Below are 20,015 nucleotides of genomic sequence, written 5' to 3'. Positions count from 1 at the left end.
ACGTCCGCTTCCAGGTTTTCAAATTAAAAGCACAGAGATCTGAGCAGAGATTTAACATGTTTTAATACCTGCATTTTAACCAATATTACGTCATTAGTTTCACCTGACAACATGAAGACTCAAACCTTGTGTCTGTGTTTATATATATATATATATGCGCGACCGGTGATTGAGTTGCATCCGTGGAGCTCACGAAGCGGCGCTCTAACTTCTACATTTCTCTTTATCCTGAATCTAAAACCCGACCAATCACTGGGTGAGGTTTGATGTCACAGTGATGATGTCACAGTAAGACATGACAGCAGAGCAGGAAGTGACTGTGAAGCTTTATTGATCTTTGAAACAAAAACATAACAGCAGACGTTCTTCTTAAACCAAAGCGTTGCCGTGAGAAAGTAATCTCAAAGCTCAAACTCCCATCAGCCCCGGCTGCACCGACTCAAACTCCCATCATCCCCGGCTAAACTGAGTCAAACTCCCATCAGCCCCGGCTGCACCGTAGCAGCGTAGGTGAAACGTGACCCTAAAACAATCTCAAAGAAAAAGAATGATGCTTTTTAAGCTTTATTTAAGGTTTAATGTGCCTGATGCTGCCCAATGCTTGGAGACTCAAACTCCCATCAGCCCTGGCCGCATCAGCCTCCAACTCCCATGATTGCCTCTAACTCCCCTGATCCCCGCCTCCAACTCCCATGATCCCTGGCGGTCAGACGGGCGTGGCCCTCCACTCCTTCCCCTCGGTGAGGGCGCGGGGGGGGTGGGTGAACACACTGTAGCGGACGCCCTGATTGGCCGCGGCGCGGATGAAGCGGCTGTTGGCCGTCATGGTAACGGCCCTGAGCGAGTCCCCGGTGCCGAAGATGCTGAGCGAGCGCGGCGTGACCTTGGCGCTGGGCGCCAGGCGCAGCGTGCGTGGCGAGGGCCGGTCCTCCACCACGGTGACGCGCTGCAGCAGCGCCGCGGCGCGCTGGCGCTCGCCCGGCCCCCCCAGCGTCTGCAGGATCAGCTGGAAGTCGTCCACGGCGGCGCGGCAGGCGAACAGCTCCTTCCCCGCCATGAAGGCGTGCAGCGGCGGCAGCACCGGCGCCCGGCGCTCCTCCGCCGCCTGCTCCGTCAGCACGGGCTCCCGGAACGCCAGGCGGCAGCGGCCGTGGCTCAGCGCCGACACCAGCGTGATCAGGGTGGTGATGTCCAGGTTGACCCGCTGGCAGCACGCCACGGGGGGGTGGGGGGGGAACGCCAGGCGGGCCAGCACGCCCCCCCCCTCGCCGTGCACACGGGGCTCAGGACGCTCGGCCTCCTCGCCGGCAGCGTCGTCACGGTTACAGCTGCAAAGATTTAGACGTTGGTTAGAGTCAGTGTGTATGTGTGTATGTGTGTGTGTGTGTGTCTGTATATGTGTGTGTGTATGTGTGTGTGTGTGTGTCTGTGTCTGTGTGTGTGTCTGTGTATGTGTGTGTCTGTATATGTGTGTGTCTGTGTGTGTGTGTCTGTGTGTGTGTCTGTGTATGTGTGTGTGTGTCTGTATATGTGTGTGTCTGTGTATGTGTGTGTGTCTGTGTATGTGTGTGTGTCTGTGTATGTGTCTGTGTATGTGTGTGTGTGTCTGTATATGTGTGTGTCTGTGTATGTGTGTGTGTCTGTGTATGTGTGGTGTCTGTATATGTGTGTGTCTGTGTGTGTGTGTCTGTGTGTGTGTCTGTGTATGTGTGTGTCTGTGTGTGTGTGTCTGTGTGTGTGTCTGTGTATGTGTGTGTGTCTGTATATGTGTGTGTCTGTGTGTGTGTGTCTGTGTATGTGTGTGTGTCTGTATATGTGTGTGTCTGTGTGTGTGTGTCTGTGTGTGTGTCTGTGTATGTGTGTGTCTGTGTGTGTGTGTCTGTGTGTGTGTCTGTGTATGTGTGTGTGTCTGTATATGTGTGTGTCTGTGTGTGTGGTCTGTGGTGTGTCTGTGTATGTGTGTGTGTGTCTGTATATGTGTGTGTCTGTGTATGTGTGTGTGTCTGTGTATATGTGTGTGTCTGTGTATGTGTGTGTGTGTGTGTCTGTGTATGTATATGTGTGTGTCTGTGTGTGTGTGTCTGTGTGTGTGTCTGTGTATGTGTGTGTGTGTCTGTATATGTGTGTGTCTGTGTATGTGTGTGTGTCTGTGTATATGTGTGTGTCTGTGTATGTGTGTGTGTGTCTGTGTATGTGTGTGTGTGTCTGTATATGTGTGTGTGTGTGTGACGTCCTTTGACACACTGAGCTCCTGTCTCCTCCATCTCTCTATCTTTCCATTTATGAGCATCCGTGTCGCAGAAATGCTTGTTCCTAACCTAGTTCCTAACCTAGTTCCTAACCTAGTTCCTAACCTAGTTCCTAACCTAGTCCCTAACCTAGTTCCTAACCTAGTCCCTAACCTAGTCCCTAACCTAGTTACTAACCTAGTTACTAACCTAGTCACTAACCTAGCTACTAACCTAGTCACTAACCTAGTCCCTAACCTAGCTACTAACCTAGTCACTAACCTATGTATGTGTATGTGTGTGTGTCTGTGTATGTGTGTGTGTGTCTGTATATGTGTGTGTGTCTGTGTATGTGTGTGTGTGTCTGTGTATGTGTGTGTGTGTCTGTATATGTGTGTGTCTGTGTATGTGTGTGTGTGTCTGTGTATGTGTGTGTGTGTCTGTATATGTGTGTGTGTGTGTGTGACGTCCTTTGACACACTGAGCTCCTGTCTCCTCCATCTCTCTATCTTTCCATTTTATGAGCATCCGTGTCGCAGAAATGCTTGTTCCTAACCTAGTTCCTAACCTAGTCACTAACCTAGTCCCTAACCTAGCTACTAACCTAGCTACTAACCTAGCTACTAACCTAGCTACTAACCTAGTCACTAACCTAGTCCCTAACCTAGCTACTAACCTAGTCACTAACCTATGTATGTGTGTGTGTGTGTGTGTGTGTCTGTGTGTGTGTGTGTGTATGTATGTGTGTGTGTGTGTGTGTGTGTCTGTGTGTGTGTGTGTGTGTGTGTGTATGTATGTGTGTGTGTGCATGTGTATGTGTGTGTGTGTGTGTGTGTGTATGTATGTGTGTGTGTGCATGTGTATGTGTGTGTGTGTGTCTGTGTGTGTGTATGTATGTGTGTGTGTGTATGTGTGGTAATGATACCTGTCTTTATCTTTAGCTGTCCCCTCCCCCTCCTCATCCCCCTCCCCCCCCTCCTCCTCTTCTTCCTCGGTGGTAGCGGCGCTGACCTCTTCCTCCTCCTCCTCCTCCTCTTCTTCCTCGGTGGTGGCGGCGCTGACAGCCACGATGTCCCCTCGGACGGAGACGCCTATGTCCCGGAGGCGCTGGGCCATGGGGGCGGAGACGCCGTTGTAGAAGGCGAAGACGACCTGGGGGGGCTGGTACTGGACGGGCTGCTGGAGGCTGGCCTGCAGGAAGTCCTCCGCCTGGCTGGAGACAAGAGAAGAAGAACTACAGTCAGGCCTCCGCCTGGCTGGAGACAAGAGAAGAAGAACTACAGTCAGGCCTCCGCCTGGCTGGAGACAAGAGAAGAAGAACTACAGTCAGGCCTCCGCCTGGCTGGAGACAAGAGAAGAAGAACTACAGTCAGGCCTCCGCCTGGCTGGAGACAAGAGAAGAAGAACTACAGTCAGGCCTCCGCCTGGCTGGAGACAAGAGAAGAAGAACTATTATTAGTCTATAAGGGGAAGACGTTTCACGTAACCCATGGACTGGTCCTGAGGACCCCTTCCCCCCAACCCTGGTGATGCTCTTGTCCCCGTACTGCCCCCCCTACCTGATGATGCTCTTGTCCCCGTACTGCCCCCCCCTACCTGATGATGCTCTTGTCCCCGTACTGGCCCCTCCCCATCCAGATGTTGTGCAGGGCCTCGGCCTTGCGTCCCACGGCCTTCACCCAGGTGTGCCCCCCGTTGGCGACCACGTCCACCACCAGCGTGCGGCGCCCCCCCCCCGGGGACCGGTAGGTGAAGACGTGCAGCAGCGCCACCACGCCCCCCAGGCTCTCGGCCGACTGCACCAGGGCGGACAGGTGCGCCAGGTTGGAGCTGCGCAGGTGCGTGTGGCGGACGTGCAGCTCGCCGGCCTCCACGCGGCGCAGGAAGCGCAGCTCCGCCCGCAGCCGCCCCCCCAGCTTCTGCTGCCCCTCCACCCGCAGCTGCTCCGCCCGCCGCAGCAGGGACTCGGCAGACAGCAGGCACCGCTGCAGCTCCGCAGCAAAGGACATCACGCCGGCATGCTGGGGGGGGACAGGGACAGACAGGGAAACAAGGAGAGAGAGACAGACAGAGAAACAAGGAGAGAGAGACAGACAGAGACAGACAGAGACAGACAGAGAAACAAGGAGAGAGAGACAGACAGAGACAGACAGAGAAACAAGGAGAGAGAGACAGACAGAGACAGACAGAGAAACAAGGAGAGAGAGACAGACAGAGACAGACAGAGAAACAAGGAGAGAGAGACAGACAGAGACAGACAGAGAAACAAGGAGAGAGAGACAGACAGAGACAGACAGAGAAACAAAGAGAGAGAGACAGATAGAGACACAGACAGAGACAGAGAGACAGACAGGGAAACAAGGAGAGAGAGACAGAGACAGACAGAGACAGAGAGACAGACAGAGAAACAAGGAGAGACAGACAGACAGAGACAGACAGAGAACAAGGGAGAGAGAGAGACAGACAGAGACAGACAGAGAGAAAGACAGGGAAACAAGGAGAGAGAGACAGACAGAGACACAGAGAGACAGACAGACAGAGACACAGAGAGACAGACAGACAGAGAGACAGACAGACAGACAGACAGACAAGGAAACAAGGAGAGAGAGACAGACAGAGACAGACAGAGAAACAAGGAGAGAGAGACAGACGGAGACAGACAGGGAAACAAGGAGAGAGAGACAGACAGAGACAGACAGAGAAACAAAGAGAGAGAGACAGATAGAGACACAGACAGAGACAGAGAGACAGACAGGGAAACAAGGAGAGAGAGACAGAGAGAGACAGAGAGAGACAGACAGACAGACAGAGAAACAAGGAGAGACAGACAGACAGACAGACAGAGAAACAAGGAGAGACAGACAGACAGAGACAGACAGAGAAACAAGGAGAGAGAGACAGACAGAGACAGAGATACAGAGAGAGACAGACAGACAGAGAGACAGACAGACAGACAAGGAAACAAGGAGAGAGAGACAGACAGAGAGACAGACAGAGAGACACAGATAGAGAGAAAGACAGAGAGGGTCCTTTAAGTTAAAGTGATCTGTTTCTTGTCCGTTAAAGTAGCCGTTTTTTTACATGGAGTTTGGTCTGTGAACTCCGTGCTAACAGTTAGCATAACAGCTAACAGCCCGTTAGCTGCTAAGCCAACCTTGTGACGTCAGCCAGTGAGTTAATTTTAGCCTGTCAGAAGTTTATCGGCTCGTTATTTCCGGTCTTTAAAAACAATATTAACCATTTAAAACTTACGGCAGCAGTGACGTCACAACTTTAATTCTCTCCGGGTATCGGAGCTAATAGAATGCTAATGCTAACTGGGTCGGAGCTAATAGAACGCTAATGCTAACTGTCAGCTTCGTCTTCAGCGTCTCTCCACTCTACGGTAGAACAACAAGGAGGCTTCCGGTAGGGTTTTCACAATAAAAGCGTCACCTCCTCTCAGAAAACAACCAATCAGAGCAGAGTCCGATGTTATTATTTTATATATATATATGTGTGTAAACGTATATATGTATAACTTTTATATACTGTATATACAATGTTTCTGACATACGTACAAACACTTTGCGCTTTGATATACCCATATAAGCATTTATTTTAATTGATGTAACTAATAACTTTTCCACGGTGTTTTTACTAGTTTCTGTGTTTCTGTATTCTTTACGCTGTGAGTAATAAAAAGATGTTATTATCTCATTTATAACCAGTGTTGGGAAAGTTACTCCTAAATGTAGTTACATTATAGATAATAACAATAATAATAAATTGAATTTGTATAGCGCTTTTCCCAAAAAAACAACAACTAAGGATCGGCAGAGCAGAAGAGATGGGTCTTCAGACGGGACTGAAAGATGGTGAGGGACTCAGAGATGCGGATCTCATGGGGGAGGGAGTTCCAGAGCCTGGGAGCTGCCCTGGAGAAGGCTCTGTCCCCAAAACTGCGGAGCTTTGACTTGGGGACGTAGAGGAGACCGGCTGAGGTGGATCTGAGGGACCGTGAAGGTTGGTAGGGGGGGACAGGAGGACAGTGAGGTATGATGGGGCGAGGTGGTGTTCTGCTTTGTAGGTAAGGACCAGGATTTTATATGTGATCCGGTGAGAAATGGGAAGCCAGTGTAGCTGTTTTAGGACAGGAGTGATGTGGGGCCAGGATGTGGAGCGGGTGATGTGGGGCCAGGATGTGGAGCGGGTGATGTGGGGCCAGGATGTGGAGCGGGTGATGTGGGGCCAGGATGTGGAGCGGGTGATGTGGGCCAGGATGTGGAGCGGGTGATGTGGGGCCAGGATGTGGAGCGGGTGATGTGGGGCCAGGATGTGGAGCGGGTGATGTGGGGCCAGGATGTGGACCGGGTGATGTGGGGCCAGGATGTGGAGCGGGTGATGTGGGGCCAGGATGTGGACCGGGTGATGTGGGGCCAGGATGTGGAGCTGGTGAACCAGTTGGAGGAGGTGGAGCTGATAGGGTTAGGGTTAACCCTGTTACCAGCAGCAATTGTCCCTACGTCTCCTGTTGGGACACTATGTTGTCCGTATTGTCTCCTGTTGGACACTATGTTGTCCCTACGTCTCCTGTTGGACACTATGTTGTCCGTATTGTCTCCTGTTGGACACTATGTTGTCGGTATTGTCTCCTGTTGGGAGACTATGTTGTCGGTATTGTCTCCTGTTGGGACACTATGTTGTCCGTGTTGTCTCCTGTTGGGAGACTATATTGTCCCTATGTCTCCTGTTGGGAGACTATGTTGTCCGTATTGTCTCCTGTTGGGACACTATGTTGTCCGTATTGTCTCCTGTTGGGAGACTATGTTGTCCGTATTGTCTCCTGTTGGGAGACTATATTGTCCCTATGTCTCCTGTTGGGACACTATGTTGTCGGTATTGTCTCCTGTTGGGACACTATGTTGTCCGTGTTGTCTCCTGTTGGGAGACTATGTTGTCCCTATGTCTCCTGTTGGGAGACTATGTTGTCGGTTTTGTCTCCTGTTGGGACACTATGTTGTCCGTATTGTCTCCTGTTGGGAGACTATATTGTCCCTATGTCTCCTGTTGGGACACTATGTTGTCCGTATTGTCTCCTGTTGGGACACTATATTGTCCCTGTCTCCTTTTGGACACTATGTTGTCCCTACGTTTCCTGTTGGACACTATGTTGTCCGTATTGTCTCCTGTTGGACACTATGTTGTCCCTAATAAACTGTTGTCCGTCAGACCTTCCTTTGCAGAGCTGTGGAGGAAGGTCTGACGTGCGTTACAATTATTATTTTAAAAAACAGATACAGGACAAAACATTAATAATAAATACTGTTTATTGATCAAGTTACAGAGAGAGAGGCAGAGACAGACAGAGAGAGAGAGACAGGCAGAGAGAGAGACAGGCAGAGAGACAGAGACAGGCAGAGAGACAGGCAGAGAGAGAGAGACAGGCAGAGAGAGAGAGACAGGCATAGAGAGAGAGACAGGCAGAGAGAGAGAGAGAGAGAGGCAGAGAGAAACCGAGAGAGAGACAGGAAGAGAGAGACAGGAAGAGAGAGACAGGAAGAGAGAGACAGGAAGAGAGAGACAGGCAGAGAGAGAGAGAGAGGCAGAGAGAGAGAGACAGGCAGAGAGAGAGAGACAGGCAGAGAGACAGGCAGAGAGAGAGAGACAGGCAGAGAGAGAGACAGGCAGAGAGAGAGAGAGAGGCAGAGAGAGAGACAGGCAGAGAGAGAGAGACAGGCAGAGAGACAGCAGAGAGAGAGAGACAGGCAGAGAGAGAGAGAGAGGCAGAGAGAGAGAGACAGGCAGAGAGAAACCGAGAGAGAGACAGGAAGAGAGAGAGAGACAGGCAACCAGACAGACAGAGAGAGACAGACAGGTGTAAGGCACAGGCAGCTGTGAGGTCAGAGGCTTCAGGAAACACCTGAGCAGCCAAAACACACATTAAAAAAAAACAACCCGACTCTGATTCCGTCCAATCAGGAGGCAGGGAAATAAAAGGAGGTCAGAGGTCACAGCAGCAGGGGGTGGAGTCTTTTTATCAGCTTTTAGCCAGTTTCTTCTTCTGGACCAGCTCGGCCAGCATCTTATACCGGATCATACACTCCTCCTGGGGGGGGGGGGGGGGGAGAGAAAGATCTTACACTGGATCATACACTCCTCCTGGAACCAACCAGACTCCATTTAAAAAACAGTACTTTTAGCGTGTGCAGAGCAACATATTGTCTCATGTAAATCGGTAAAGTCGGTGTATATTTCCACCAACATTGGAGTTGTGATGGATGGAGAAGTGTAGAGAAGACCAAAAACAGCTGTTCTTAGTTTCTGTTGGTTTCTGTTCAGTTTGAATTAAAGGGGTGTCACAATGCTAAAATGGCTGATTATTTACATGGAGTCTGGTGACATCATGTTAGCAGGTTCCTCTTTAATGAAGGTACCTTGGTCTTCCCGGGGACCGTCTTGGCGATGCGGTCCCAGCGCTCGCCAGTTCCTCGGGGGAACTGCTGCAGAGCGAGCTCCAGCAGCTTCTGTTGGTTCTGGGTCCAGACAGCGGGGCTCTCCGGAGGCTCTGCACCGCCTTCCCCCCCCGTCCCCTCCTCCTCCTCTTCCTCCGCCGCCGCAGGGTCGAAGTCTCTCTGCCGTCGACCGCGGACCTTCCCCTCCGCTCCGTCCGCCGCTGACTTCCTGTTCCTCTTCCTGACAGCCAGCGCTGCTTCCTGCTCGTCTTCCTCCTCACAGGCCCCACCCCCTCGCTGAGTCATCACGCTGTCTGTGACAGGAAGTGACCTCACGGGAGGAAGAGGGCCCTTCAGATCCGACAGCTTCACCAGACCTGAAAAACGCCCACAACAGAACCTTTTTAGCATTTAAACCACATTACTACCCCCCCAGTCCCCCGTCCCCCCCAGCCAGCGGGTTACCTGAGGTGTGGCTCACGTTGTCTTTCACCTGTTTGACTTTAGTCGTCACCTGCAAACGGAAACAGATCCAGGGTCAGATTGGGAAGTGTGTGTGTGGGGGGGGGGGGGTTAGGGTTGGGGGGGTCTGCATATGGGTTAGTGTTGGGGGGGTCTGCAGATGGGTTAGTGTTAGGGGGGTTGGGGTGTTAGGGTTAAGGGGGGTTATATTTATAATATATACTATATTATATATGTATCAGCACCTGTGTCACCTCAAGATCTCAGGAGGGACCCACATGATGCCTCCCCAGGAGGGACCCACATGATGCCTCCCCAGTGAGCCTACCCCAGCCTGCCAGGAAACAAATAAAGAGTGGTACCAACTAGACCAAGATCTCGACGAAGTACTAGAAACAACACTTGTAGGGACGGAAGAACAGGAAGAACCAAAGATTCCAGTTCACCAAAGACCCCTTTGGAAGAACCAGATCAAGGTTCTGGGGGGTTCTAGCCAGTCTCCAGACCTAAACCCAATAGAGAATCTTTGGAGGGAGCCCAGAAACCTGACTGGAGTTAGCCTGTGAATACAGCTACGATTCAAGACAGCACATTTTACAACTCATTGGCAAAGCGTGGGGAATCGTAACTGGCTGCACAATCTCCCCCATTCTCTTCGTCACGGGATGAACCTCCTGATAACAGCTGCAGAGAAGGAAGCCCGGGGTCCAAAAATGCAGTCAGGCATCCGACAACACGCAGCAACAGGTTACATGGACGACCACAACCCATTTGGAGGCAAGGTGGGTGCTAACTACTCTGGACCACATGGCAACGTGGGCCACCATGGCACCCATCCTGTCCGGGTGTCACCCAAGGAAGGTACAGATGGCGCCAAGGTGCTCATGACACTCACCAACCCCTTAGAGCAGGAGAGGAAAACAAAACGCCAAACACTTCGGAACACAACATCAATCCAGTTTCTAAGGGAGGGGGGACGCCACCAACTCCAACAAGAACTAGTCCGCTACAAAAGGCCCAACCATGGGACATGGAGGTCCACCTGGGAGGAAGGCTGTGGTCCCCCAGGTTGTCTAGACAACCCTGAGACCGAATGTGGTCTGAAGAGGCAACAAAGATCATCCTCACAGAGCGTCCAGTCCCATGGGAAGAAGGGGGTGAACAGGCTTTTGAAAGGAAGAGCGCCAAATAGCAAGACCTCCTGCATGGGGGGGGGGGTGGTTCTGGTTGAGCTGGGAGCCAGGAGGGGGAGATGGGCAGGGACTTGGCCCCAGCTGCCCTCCCTATCATATCTATTTTTTTAGCAACACATTGAATTTTTGTTTACTGTTTATTCAGTGTCTTTATTTTGATTTCTTTTTACATTTCAGTACAGTCATATTTCTCTAAAGGTTTTTGGACGTGTTCTTTCATTCTTGTGGAATTGTTGGTATAATGATGTTGATGGTAAATTGGCTCATGAATTGTATGGGAGGGTGTTCGGATAAGAAACACCCGATGAACGATGGGTACCGCCTGATGACATCACCCCCTCTGATGACATCACCCCTGCCTGATGACATCGCCCCCGCCTGATGACATCGCCCCCGCCTGATGACATCGCCCCCGCCTGATGACATCGCCCCCGCCTGATGACATCTCCAGCTACCAGTCCACCACCCTACTTTTGTCTGTGCGGGGACTTGAACAAATGACCCTGCCGTTCCCAACCCTAACTCCCTACTGACTGGGCTACTGCCCCCCAAATTTGTAATCCATAGTATATATTTATATACGGGTCATGGTCCCCGTGGTAACAGCAGACTTACATCGCTCACAGAGCGCCCCAGCTCATGAGCAATCTTCTCCCAGCGACCTGGAGTTCCTCCGGGGAATTTAACCATCAACCTGCTGAGGAGGCTGATCTCCTCATTGGTCCAGTCTGCTGCCTGAGGACACACACACACAAAGAGAGACAGACAGACAGACAGACAGACAAAGAGAGACAGACACACACACACAAACACACACATAGACACACACAAAGACAGACAGACAGACAGACAGACACACAAAGAGAGACAGACACACACACAAAGACAGACAGACAGACAGACAGACACACAAAGAGAGACAGACACACACACACACACACACACACACACACAGACAGACAGACACACAGAGACAGACACACACAAAAACACACCAACACACACACAAACACAATCAGAGTACCACCCAGAGTAATCAGAGTACTCAGAGTACCACCCAGAGTAATCAGAGTACCACCCAGAGTAATCAGAGTACTCAGAGTACCTTCTTGCGGGCGGTCCTGCGTTCCTGCAGCCAGTCGTCCATCTGGTCCTCGATGTCCTCGATGGATGTGTCCTGCTGGTGCCGCTGGACGTTGTCCGCCTGCAGCTCGTACACCGGGAACTCCAGCTTCACCCTCTTCACCTTTGGACGCCGCTCCCCTGGACAGACAGGAAGGACAGCCTCAGGGACAGGAAGGACAGCGGCAGGGACAGGAAGGACATCCCCAGAGACAGGAAGTACAGCCTCAGGGACAGGAAGGACAGCCTCAGGGACAGGAAGGACATCCCCAGAGACAGGAAGTACAGCCTCAGGGACAGGAAGGACAGCCTCAGGGACAGGAAGAACATCCCCAGAGACAGGAAGTACAGCCTCAGGGACAGGAAGGACAGCCTCAGAGACAGGAAGGACAGCGGCAGGGACAGGAAGAACATCCTCAGAGACAGGAAGGACATCCTCAGAGACAGGAAGGACAGCCTCAGGGACAGGAAGAACATCCTCAGAGACAAGAAGTACAGCCTCAGAGACAGGAAGGACAGTGGCAAGGACAGGAAGAACATCTTCAGAGACAGGAAGGACATCCTAAGAGACGGAAGGACAGCCTCAGGGACAGGAAGAACATCCTCAAAGACAGGAAGTACAGCCTCAGAGACAGGAAGGACAGCCTCAGGGACAGGAAGAACATCCCCAGAGACAGGAAGTATAGCCTCAGAGACAGGAAGGACAGCCTCAGAGACAGGAAGGACAGCGGCAGGGACAGGAAGAACATCCTCAAAGACAGGAAGTACAGCCTCAGAGACAGGAAGGAAAGCCTCAGGGACAGGAAGAACATCCCCAGAGACAGGAAGTATAGCCTCAGAGACAGGAAGGACAGCCTCAGAGACAGGAAGGACAGCGGCAGGGACAGGAAGAACATCCTCAGGGACAGGAAGTACAGCGGCAGGGACAGGAAGGACATCCTCAGGGACAGGAAGTATTATTGTTATTCTGTTATATGATATTAATAAACAGGAAGTGCTTACTTGTGACAACTTCATGCTCGGCTTCTTCTTCTTCTCTCTGCTGCTGTTTCATCTGCTGGTAGTCCTCGTAGTACTGCTTCAGTTCCTGGACACAGAGAGACAGACATGTCAGGAGACAGACAGGTCAGGGTAAAGAGAGAGAGAGAGAGAGAGAGAGAGAGAGAGAGAGGAGAGAGAGAGAGAGAGAGAGAGAGAGAGAGAGAGAGAGAGAAGAGAGAAAGAAAGAGAGAGAGAAAGAAAGAGAGAGAGAGAGAGAGACAGGTCAGGGTAGAGAGAGACAGAATGGTCAAGGTGGAGACAGACAGACAGGTCAGGGTAGAGAGAGAGACAGGTCAGGGTAGAGACAGACAGGTCAGGATAGAGAAGGACAAACAAGTCAGGGTGGAGAGAGACAGACAAGTCAAGAGACAGACAGGTCAGGGTATAGAGAGACAGGTCAGGATAGAGAGAGAAAGGTTAGGATAGAGAGAGACAGACAGGTCATGATAGAGAGAGACAGACAGGTCAGGGTGGAGAGAGACAGGTCATGATAGAGAGAGACATACAGGTCAGGGTGGAGAGAGACAGGTCAGGATAGAGAGAGACAGACCAGTCAGGATAGAGAGAGACAGACCAGTCAGGATAGAGAGAGACAGACCAGTCAGGATAGAGAGAGACAGACAGGTCATGATAGAGAAAGACAGACAGGTCAGGATAGAGAGACAGACCGGTCAGGATAGAGAAACAGACAGGTCAGGATAGAGAGACAGACCGGTCAGGATAGAGAGACAGACAGGTCAGGATAGAGAGACAGACAGGTCAGGATAGAGAGAAACAGACAGGTCAGGATAGAGAGAAACAGACAGGTCAGGATAGAGAGAAACAGACAGGTCAGGATAGAGAGAAACAGACAGGTCAGGATAGAGAGACAGAAAGGTCAGGATAGAGAGACAGACAGGTCAGGATAGAGAGAAACAGACAGGTCAGGATAGAGAGAAACAGACAGGTCAGGATAGAGAGACAGAAAGGTCAGGATAGAGAGACAGAAAGGTCAGGATAGAGCAAGACAGACAGTTGATGGGCTAACGTTAGCGGTACCCTGACCAGCTGTCGCTGGGCTAAAGTTGGACCTGGATGGTGTGGGGCAGGTGCTTGATGGACAGGTAGAGCCAGATGCTGCCTAGCGTTAGCCTAGCATTAGCCTAGCGTTACCTACCTGGATGGTGTGGGGCAGGTGCTTGATGGACAGGTAGAGCCAGATGCTGCCTAGCGTTAGCCTAGCATTAGCCTAGCGTTACCTACCTGGATGGTGTGGCGCAGGTGCTTGATGGACAGGTAGAGCCAGATGCTGCCTAGCGTTAGCCTAGCATTAGCCTAGCGTTACCTACCTGGATGGTGTGGCGCAGGTGCTTGATGGACAGGTAGAGCCAGATGCTGCCTAGCGTTAGCCTAGCATTAGCCTAGCGTTACCTACCTGGATGGTGTGGGGCAGGTGCTTGATGGACAGGTAGAGCCAGATGCTGCCTAGCATTAGCTAGCGTACCTACCTGGATGTGTGGCGCAAGTGCTTGATGGACAGGTAGAGCCAGATGCTGCTAGCGTTAGCCTAGCATTAGCCTAGCGTTACCTACCTGGATGGTGTGGGGCAGGTGCTTGATGGACAGGTAGAGCCAGATGCTGCCTAGCGTTAGCCTAGCGTTACCTACCTGGATGGTGTGGGGCAGGTGCTGATGGACAGGTAGAGCCAGATGCTGCCTAGCGTTAGCCTAGCATTAGCCTAGCGTTACCTACCTGGATGGTGTGGCGCAGGTGCTTGATGGACAGGTAGAACCAGATGCTGCCTAGCATTAGCCTAGCATTAGCCTAGCGTTACCTACCTGGATGGTGTGGGGCAGGTGCTTGATGGACAGGTAGAGCCAGATGCTACCTAGCGTTAGCCTAGCATTAGCCTAGCGTTACCTACCTGGATGGTGTGGGGCAGGTGCTTAATGGACAGGTGGAGCCAGATGCTGCCTAGCGTTAGCCTAGCATTACCTACCTGGATGGTGTGGGGCAGGTGCTTGATGGACAGGTAGAGCCAGATGCTGCCTAGCGTTAGCCTAGCGTTAGCCTAGCGTTAACTACCTGGATGGTGTGGGGCAGGTGCTTGATGGACAGGTAGAGCCAGATGCTGCCTAGCGTTAGCCTAGCATTAGCCTAGCGTTACCTACCTGGATGGTGTGGGGCAGGTGCTTGATGGACAGGTAGAGCCAGATGCTGCCTAGCGTTAGCCTAGCGTTACCTACCTGGATGGTGTGGGGCAGGTGCTTGATGGACAGGTAGAGCCAGATGCTGCCTAGCGTTAGCCTAGCGTTACCTACCTGGATGGTGTGGGGCAGGTGCTTGATGGACAGGTAGAGCCAGATGCTGAGCTTCAGAGGGAGGATGTCCTGCCAGTGCGGTCGCTCGTACGCTCTGAAACACAGAGAGCATCATGGGACGTTATTTATGTATAATATATGTATGTGTATATGTATAAGTATCTATATACATACGTACGTACGTATGTATGTATTTATAAGTAGGAAGTAGCATGTGTACTTGAGGATGTTACCAACAGGAAGTATTATGTGTGCTAACAGGAAGTAGCATGTGTACTAACAAGAAGTAATAATAATAACAATAATAACTTCGACTTCTATAGCGCCATGTGCACCTGTCGTGCGCGGCGTAGCGTAGCTCGTCTGGAGGTCTGGAGCTTAGCTTCTTCTTCTTCTCTTTCTTTTTCTTACTCAGCAGCTCGTCCTGAAACACCAATGAGGAAGAGAACACTGTTACTCGCATAGCCGTTCTCTGATTGGCTATAAGCTGTTCTCTGGTTGGCTGTGCTCTGATTGGCTGTAAACTGTAAGCTGAGAGCTGTCCTCTGATTGGCTGTGCGCTGATTGGCTGTGCTCTGACTGTCTGTCCCCTAGCTGTCTCACCAGCTGCTTCTCCAGGTAGATGGACCAGAGGACGGCGTAGTGTCCCACGGTGAGGATGAGGAAGAGGAGGAAGAACAGCTCTGTGTTGCTCATCTTCCTCACGCGGCGGTAGTAGAAGACGGGCTGCCTCCAATCAGGGAGCCCGTTCTCCAGGATGTCATCATACCTGCACGCACACGCGCGCACAAACGCAGACAGACACACAGACAGACACACAGACAGACAGACACACACACACACAGACACACAGAGACAGAGGGACAAACACACAGTTTCTGTGTGATCCAGATGTTTATGTGTGATCCAGATGTTTTTGAGTGAAGCAGATGTTTCTGTATGATCTAGATGTTTGTGTGGTGCAGATGTTTCTGTGTGATCTAGGTGTTTCTGTGTGATCCAGATGTTTCTGTGTGATCTAGGGGTTTCTGTGTGGTGCAGATGTTACTGTGATCCAGATGTTTCTGTGTGCTGCACCTGTTTCTGTGTGGTGCAGATGTTTCTGTGTGATCCATATGTTTCTGTGTGATCCAGATGTTTCTGTGTGCTGCACTTGTTTCTGTGTGGTGCAGATGTTTCTGTGGTGCAGATGTTTCTGTGTGATCCAGATGTTTCTGTGTGCTGCAGATGTTTGTGGTGCAGATGTTTCTGTGGTGCAGATGTTTGTGTGATCCAGATGTTTCTGTGTGCTGCAGATGTTTGTGGTGCAGATGTTTCTGTGTGGTGCAGATGTTTCTGTGTGGTGCAGATGTTAGTGGTGCAGATGTTTCTGTGTGATCCAGGTGTTTCTGTGTGGTGCAGATGTTTCTGTGGTGCAGATGTTTCTGTGTGGTGCAGATGTTTCTGTGTGGTGCAGATGTTTCTGTGGTGCAGATGTTTCTGTGTGATCTAGGTGTTTCTGTGTGGTGCAGATGTTTCTGTGTGATCCAGATGTTTCTGTGTGGAGCATATGTTTCTGTGTGCTGCATTTGTTTGTGTGATGCAGATGTTTCTGTGTGATCCAGATGTTTCTGTGTAATGCAGATGTGTTTGTGTGGTGCTGAGTTTCTGTGTGATCAAGATGTTTCTGTGTGGTGTTCTGTGTGGTGCAGATGTTTCTGTGTGGTGCAGATGTTTCTGTGTGGTGCAGATGTTAGTGGTGCAGATGTTTCTGTGTGATCCAGGTGTTTCTGTGTGGTGCAGATGTTTCTGTGGTGCAGATGTTTCTGTGTGGTGCAGATGTTTCTGTGGTGCAGATGTTTCTGTGTGATCTAGGTGTTTCTGTGTGGTGCAGATGTTACTGTGTGATCCAGATGTTTCTGTGTGCTGCACTGGTTTAGTGTGTGGTGCAGATGTTTCTGTGTGATCCAGATGTTCTGTGTGGGCAATGTTTCTGGTGGTGCAGAGTTTCTGTGGTGCAGATGTTTCTGTGTGATCCAGATGTTTCTGTGTGGTGCAGATGTTTCTGTGTGCTGCACTTGTTTCTGTGTGGTGCAGATGTTTGTGGTGCAGATGTTTCTGTGTGATCCAGATGTTTCTGTGTGATCCAGATGTTTCTGTGTGATCCAGATGTTTCTGTGTGATGCAGATGTTTCTGTGTGATCCAGATGTTTCTGTGTGATGCAGATGTTTCTGTGTGATCCAGATGTTTCTGTGTGATGCAGTTTGTGTTGTGTGGTGCTGTGTTTCTGTGTGGTGCAGAGTGTCTGTGTGATCAGGTGTTTCTGTGTGGTGCAGATGTTTCTGTGTGATCCAGGTGTTTCTGTGTGATCCAGGTGTTTCTGTGTGATCCATATGTTTCTGTGTGATCCAGATGTTTCTGTGTGCTGCATTTGTTTGGTGGGTGCAGATGTTTCTGTGTGATCCAGGTGTTTTCTGTGGGATGCATATGTTCTGTGTGCTTGTGCATTTGTTTCTGTGTGATCCAGGTTTCGGTGTGCTGATTGTTTCTGTGTGGTGCAGATGTTTCTGTGTGATCCAGGTGTTTGTGTGGTGCAGATGTTTCTGTGTGATCCAGATGTTTCTGTGTGCTGCATTTGTTTCTGTGTGGTGCAGATGTTTCTGTGTGATCCAGGTGTTTCTGTGTGGTGCAGATGTTTGTATGGTGCAGATGTTAGTGTGGTGCAGATGTTAGTGTGGTCCAGGTGTTTCTGTGTGATCCAGATGTTTCTGTGGTGCAGGTGTTTGTGTGATGCAGATGTTTCTGTGTGATCCAGGTGTTTCTGTGTGATCCAGATGTTTCTGTGTGATCCAGATGTTTCTGTGTGATCCAGATGTTTCTGTGTGATCCAGATGTTTCTGTGTGATCCAGATGTTTCTGAGAGACTTACTTTCGTCGGCGCTCCTCGTCCTTCAGGACTTCATAAATGGCGACGAGCTGAAACACAGAGTCTGAACCTTGAACTCAGTTATGAGATAATAAAAAGTAATTCATGACTAATTAACGGTTAATTAACGGTTAATTAACCCTAACAGGGGTTAACAGCAGAGGACATTAAGAGTGTCTCACCTGTCTGAACTGAGTTTCAGCATTTTCATCTTTGTTCTTATCAGGATGCAGAGAGAGAGACAGGCGGCGATACGCCTTCTTCACCTCTAATGGAGACGCATCCTGAGAGACAGACAGGTCAGAGAGACAGATAGGTTAGAGTTATAGAGACAGACGGGTTAGAGAGACAGACAGAAGGACAGGTTAGAGAGACAGACAGGCGGACAGGGTAGATAGACAGACAGGTTAGAGTTAGAGAGACAGACAGGTTAGAGAGTCAGACAGGAAGACAGGGTAGAGAGAGAGACAGGTTAGAGAGACAGACAGGTTAGGGTTAGAGAGACAGAAAGGAAGACAGGTTAGAGAGACAGACTGGTTAGAGAGACAGACAGGTTAGAGAGACAGACAGGTTAGAGAGACAGACAGGAGGACAGGTTAGAGAGACAGACTGGTTAGAGAGACAGACAGGAGGACAGGTTAGAGAGACAGACTGGTTAGAGAGACAGACAGGAGGACTGGTTAGAGACAGACAGGAGGACTGGTTAGAGAGACAGACAGGTTAGCAGCTGTTAGCCGTTACCATGTGGAACTGGACAAGCTGCTAGCTAACGTTAGCTTAGCCTCTCTGTGTATGCGTGGCACTCTGCTGTTAGCAGCTGTAACCATGGAAACCGCTAGCATCAGCAGTTAGCACGTGTATCGCTTTATGGAGCTAACCTTTTCATTTCTTCTCTCCTTTGGTCTCCTTTATAATTTCTTCTCTCCTTTAATTAATTTCTTCTCTCCTTTAATGAATTTCTTCCCGACTTTATTCTTTAATGTTTCTTTAGGTCACAAGTTAAATAAAAAGAGGATATTAACTAGCTAATCGACATGCTAACAACATTGCTAACAACATAAACATTGCAGAAACGACTGGTTTAGCGCATGCGCAGTGCGCACAAGTTGACGTTGACACGTGTAGCAGGTGAGATCTAGCAACCTCCCTGCACTGGATCACATCCCCGAGGCTACCTGAGCCACATTTTAACCCGGATCTGACCCGGTTCCGTTTCTAACAGGAGCCACGGACCTGGTCCAGGAACAGGAACGACCCGGTTCCATTTCTAACAAGAGGTTTTGCACACGGACCTGGTCCAGGGACAGGAACTGGTAGAAGCTCTGCGGGATCTCCTCCACCAGGTCCAGCAACTCCAGGTCCGCGTCCCAGGCCCAGAGAGGGGGGGCCGCGGCCAGCAGCAGGACCAGTCCGAGCAGCGGGGACCCGCAGGGCGCCTTGCCGAGCAGCGGGGACCCGCAGGGGCCCGGGAACAGCCCCAGGAACAGCCGCATATCACCGATAACACGCTACCGTCAGCTCACAGGACCGGAAACTCCGCCGCAGCTTCCGGGTCACGGCGCTGTCACAATAAAAGCCTCTGCGAGTTTTACACTCCTCTTTATTTAGCGCCCCCTTCGACATTAAACCCCTCGTGCCGTCGACCTGCAACTTTGGGTTTTTCTGGCGCTCTGGCGACGTTTAAGTTTTTTTAAATTATGTTTTAGACAGTTTTTAACAATTATCTTGTCGCTTTTTCCAATTTTTGGGTCACTTTTCAGCATTTAAAAATGCTTTGTTGATTTTTTAAATGTTTTAGTCAACTTTTTAACCATTTTTTGGCGTTTTTTCCAATGTTTTTAATAGTTTTTTTTCAACATTTGTCACTTTTTTTTTCAACGTATTTTGTCATAGTGTGATATAGAAAGTTATTGTAAAGGAGGACACCATCATGTCCAGCTGTATTCATATTATATACATATATGTATATGTATATATACACACATAGTATATATACACATAATATATGTATATATACACATACATATTGTATATACACACATATGTATATATACACATACATATATGTATATATACACATACATATATGTATATATACACATACATATATGTATATATACACACATATGTATATATACACATACATATATGTATATATACACATATGTATATATACACATACATATATGTATATATACACATACATATATGTATATATACACATACACATATGAATATATACACATACATATATGTATATATACACACATATGTATATATACATATACGGTCTGGAGGGACGCGTCCTACCCCACTGCGGTCTGGAGGG

The 20,015-nt window shown here is 49.9% G+C and overlaps 3 protein-coding genes across 4 annotated transcripts in view; all 3 read right to left on the bottom strand.

The window, feature by feature from the left end:
• The window catches only part of LOC116678163 (E3 ubiquitin-protein ligase RNF31), a gene marked incomplete at its 3' end in the record, with an annotated part of 4,447 nt that extends 4,444 nt beyond the window's left edge, over window positions 1-3 (bottom strand). Inside the window, 1 exon segment of the mRNA XM_032508220.1 lies at window positions 1-3. This exon segment is cut by the window's left edge and continues 536 nt beyond it.
• A 310-nt stretch (window positions 4-313) lies between these two features.
• Window positions 314-5,641, bottom strand: cunh7orf25 (chromosome unknown C7orf25 homolog). The gene is made up of 5 exons (XM_032508221.1): window positions 5,481-5,641; window positions 3,825-4,249; window positions 3,154-3,441; window positions 682-1,328; window positions 314-640 (listed from the first exon to the last, which is right to left on the bottom strand). The coding sequence occupies exons 2-4, from the start codon at window positions 4,235-4,237 to the stop codon at window positions 707-709; spliced, it is 1,323 nt and encodes a 440-aa protein (XP_032364112.1). The 5' UTR covers window positions 4,238-4,249; window positions 5,481-5,641; the 3' UTR covers window positions 314-640; window positions 682-706.
• Window positions 5,642-7,888: 2,247 nt separating this feature from the next.
• dnajc1 (DnaJ (Hsp40) homolog, subfamily C, member 1) lies at window positions 7,889-19,244 on the bottom strand. 2 transcript variants are annotated; one of them, XM_032508222.1, is made up of 12 exons: window positions 18,979-19,244; window positions 17,869-17,970; window positions 17,690-17,736; window positions 15,384-15,549; window positions 15,116-15,204; window positions 14,781-14,874; window positions 12,442-12,526; window positions 11,423-11,580; window positions 10,933-11,052; window positions 9,122-9,176; window positions 8,645-9,042; window positions 7,889-8,316 (listed from the first exon to the last, which is right to left on the bottom strand). In XM_032508222.1, the coding sequence occupies exons 1-12, from the start codon at window positions 19,177-19,179 to the stop codon at window positions 8,248-8,250; spliced, it is 1,584 nt and encodes a 527-aa protein (XP_032364113.1). In that variant the 5' UTR covers window positions 19,180-19,244; the 3' UTR covers window positions 7,889-8,247. The 2 variants fall into 2 exon arrangements, with proteins under 2 accessions (XP_032364113.1, XP_032364114.1); XM_032508223.1 differs by having other exon boundaries at window positions 7,898-8,316; window positions 8,645-9,039; window positions 9,128-9,176.
• Window positions 19,245-20,015: the final 771 nt, after the last annotated feature.

Source organism: Etheostoma spectabile, unplaced genomic scaffold, assembly GCF_008692095.1.
Source record: "Etheostoma spectabile isolate EspeVRDwgs_2016 unplaced genomic scaffold, UIUC_Espe_1.0 scaffold00006555, whole genome shotgun sequence".
Lineage (NCBI taxonomy): Eukaryota > Metazoa > Chordata > Actinopteri > Perciformes > Percidae > Etheostoma > Etheostoma spectabile.
This window is presented reverse-complemented; position numbering and strand designations above follow the sequence as displayed.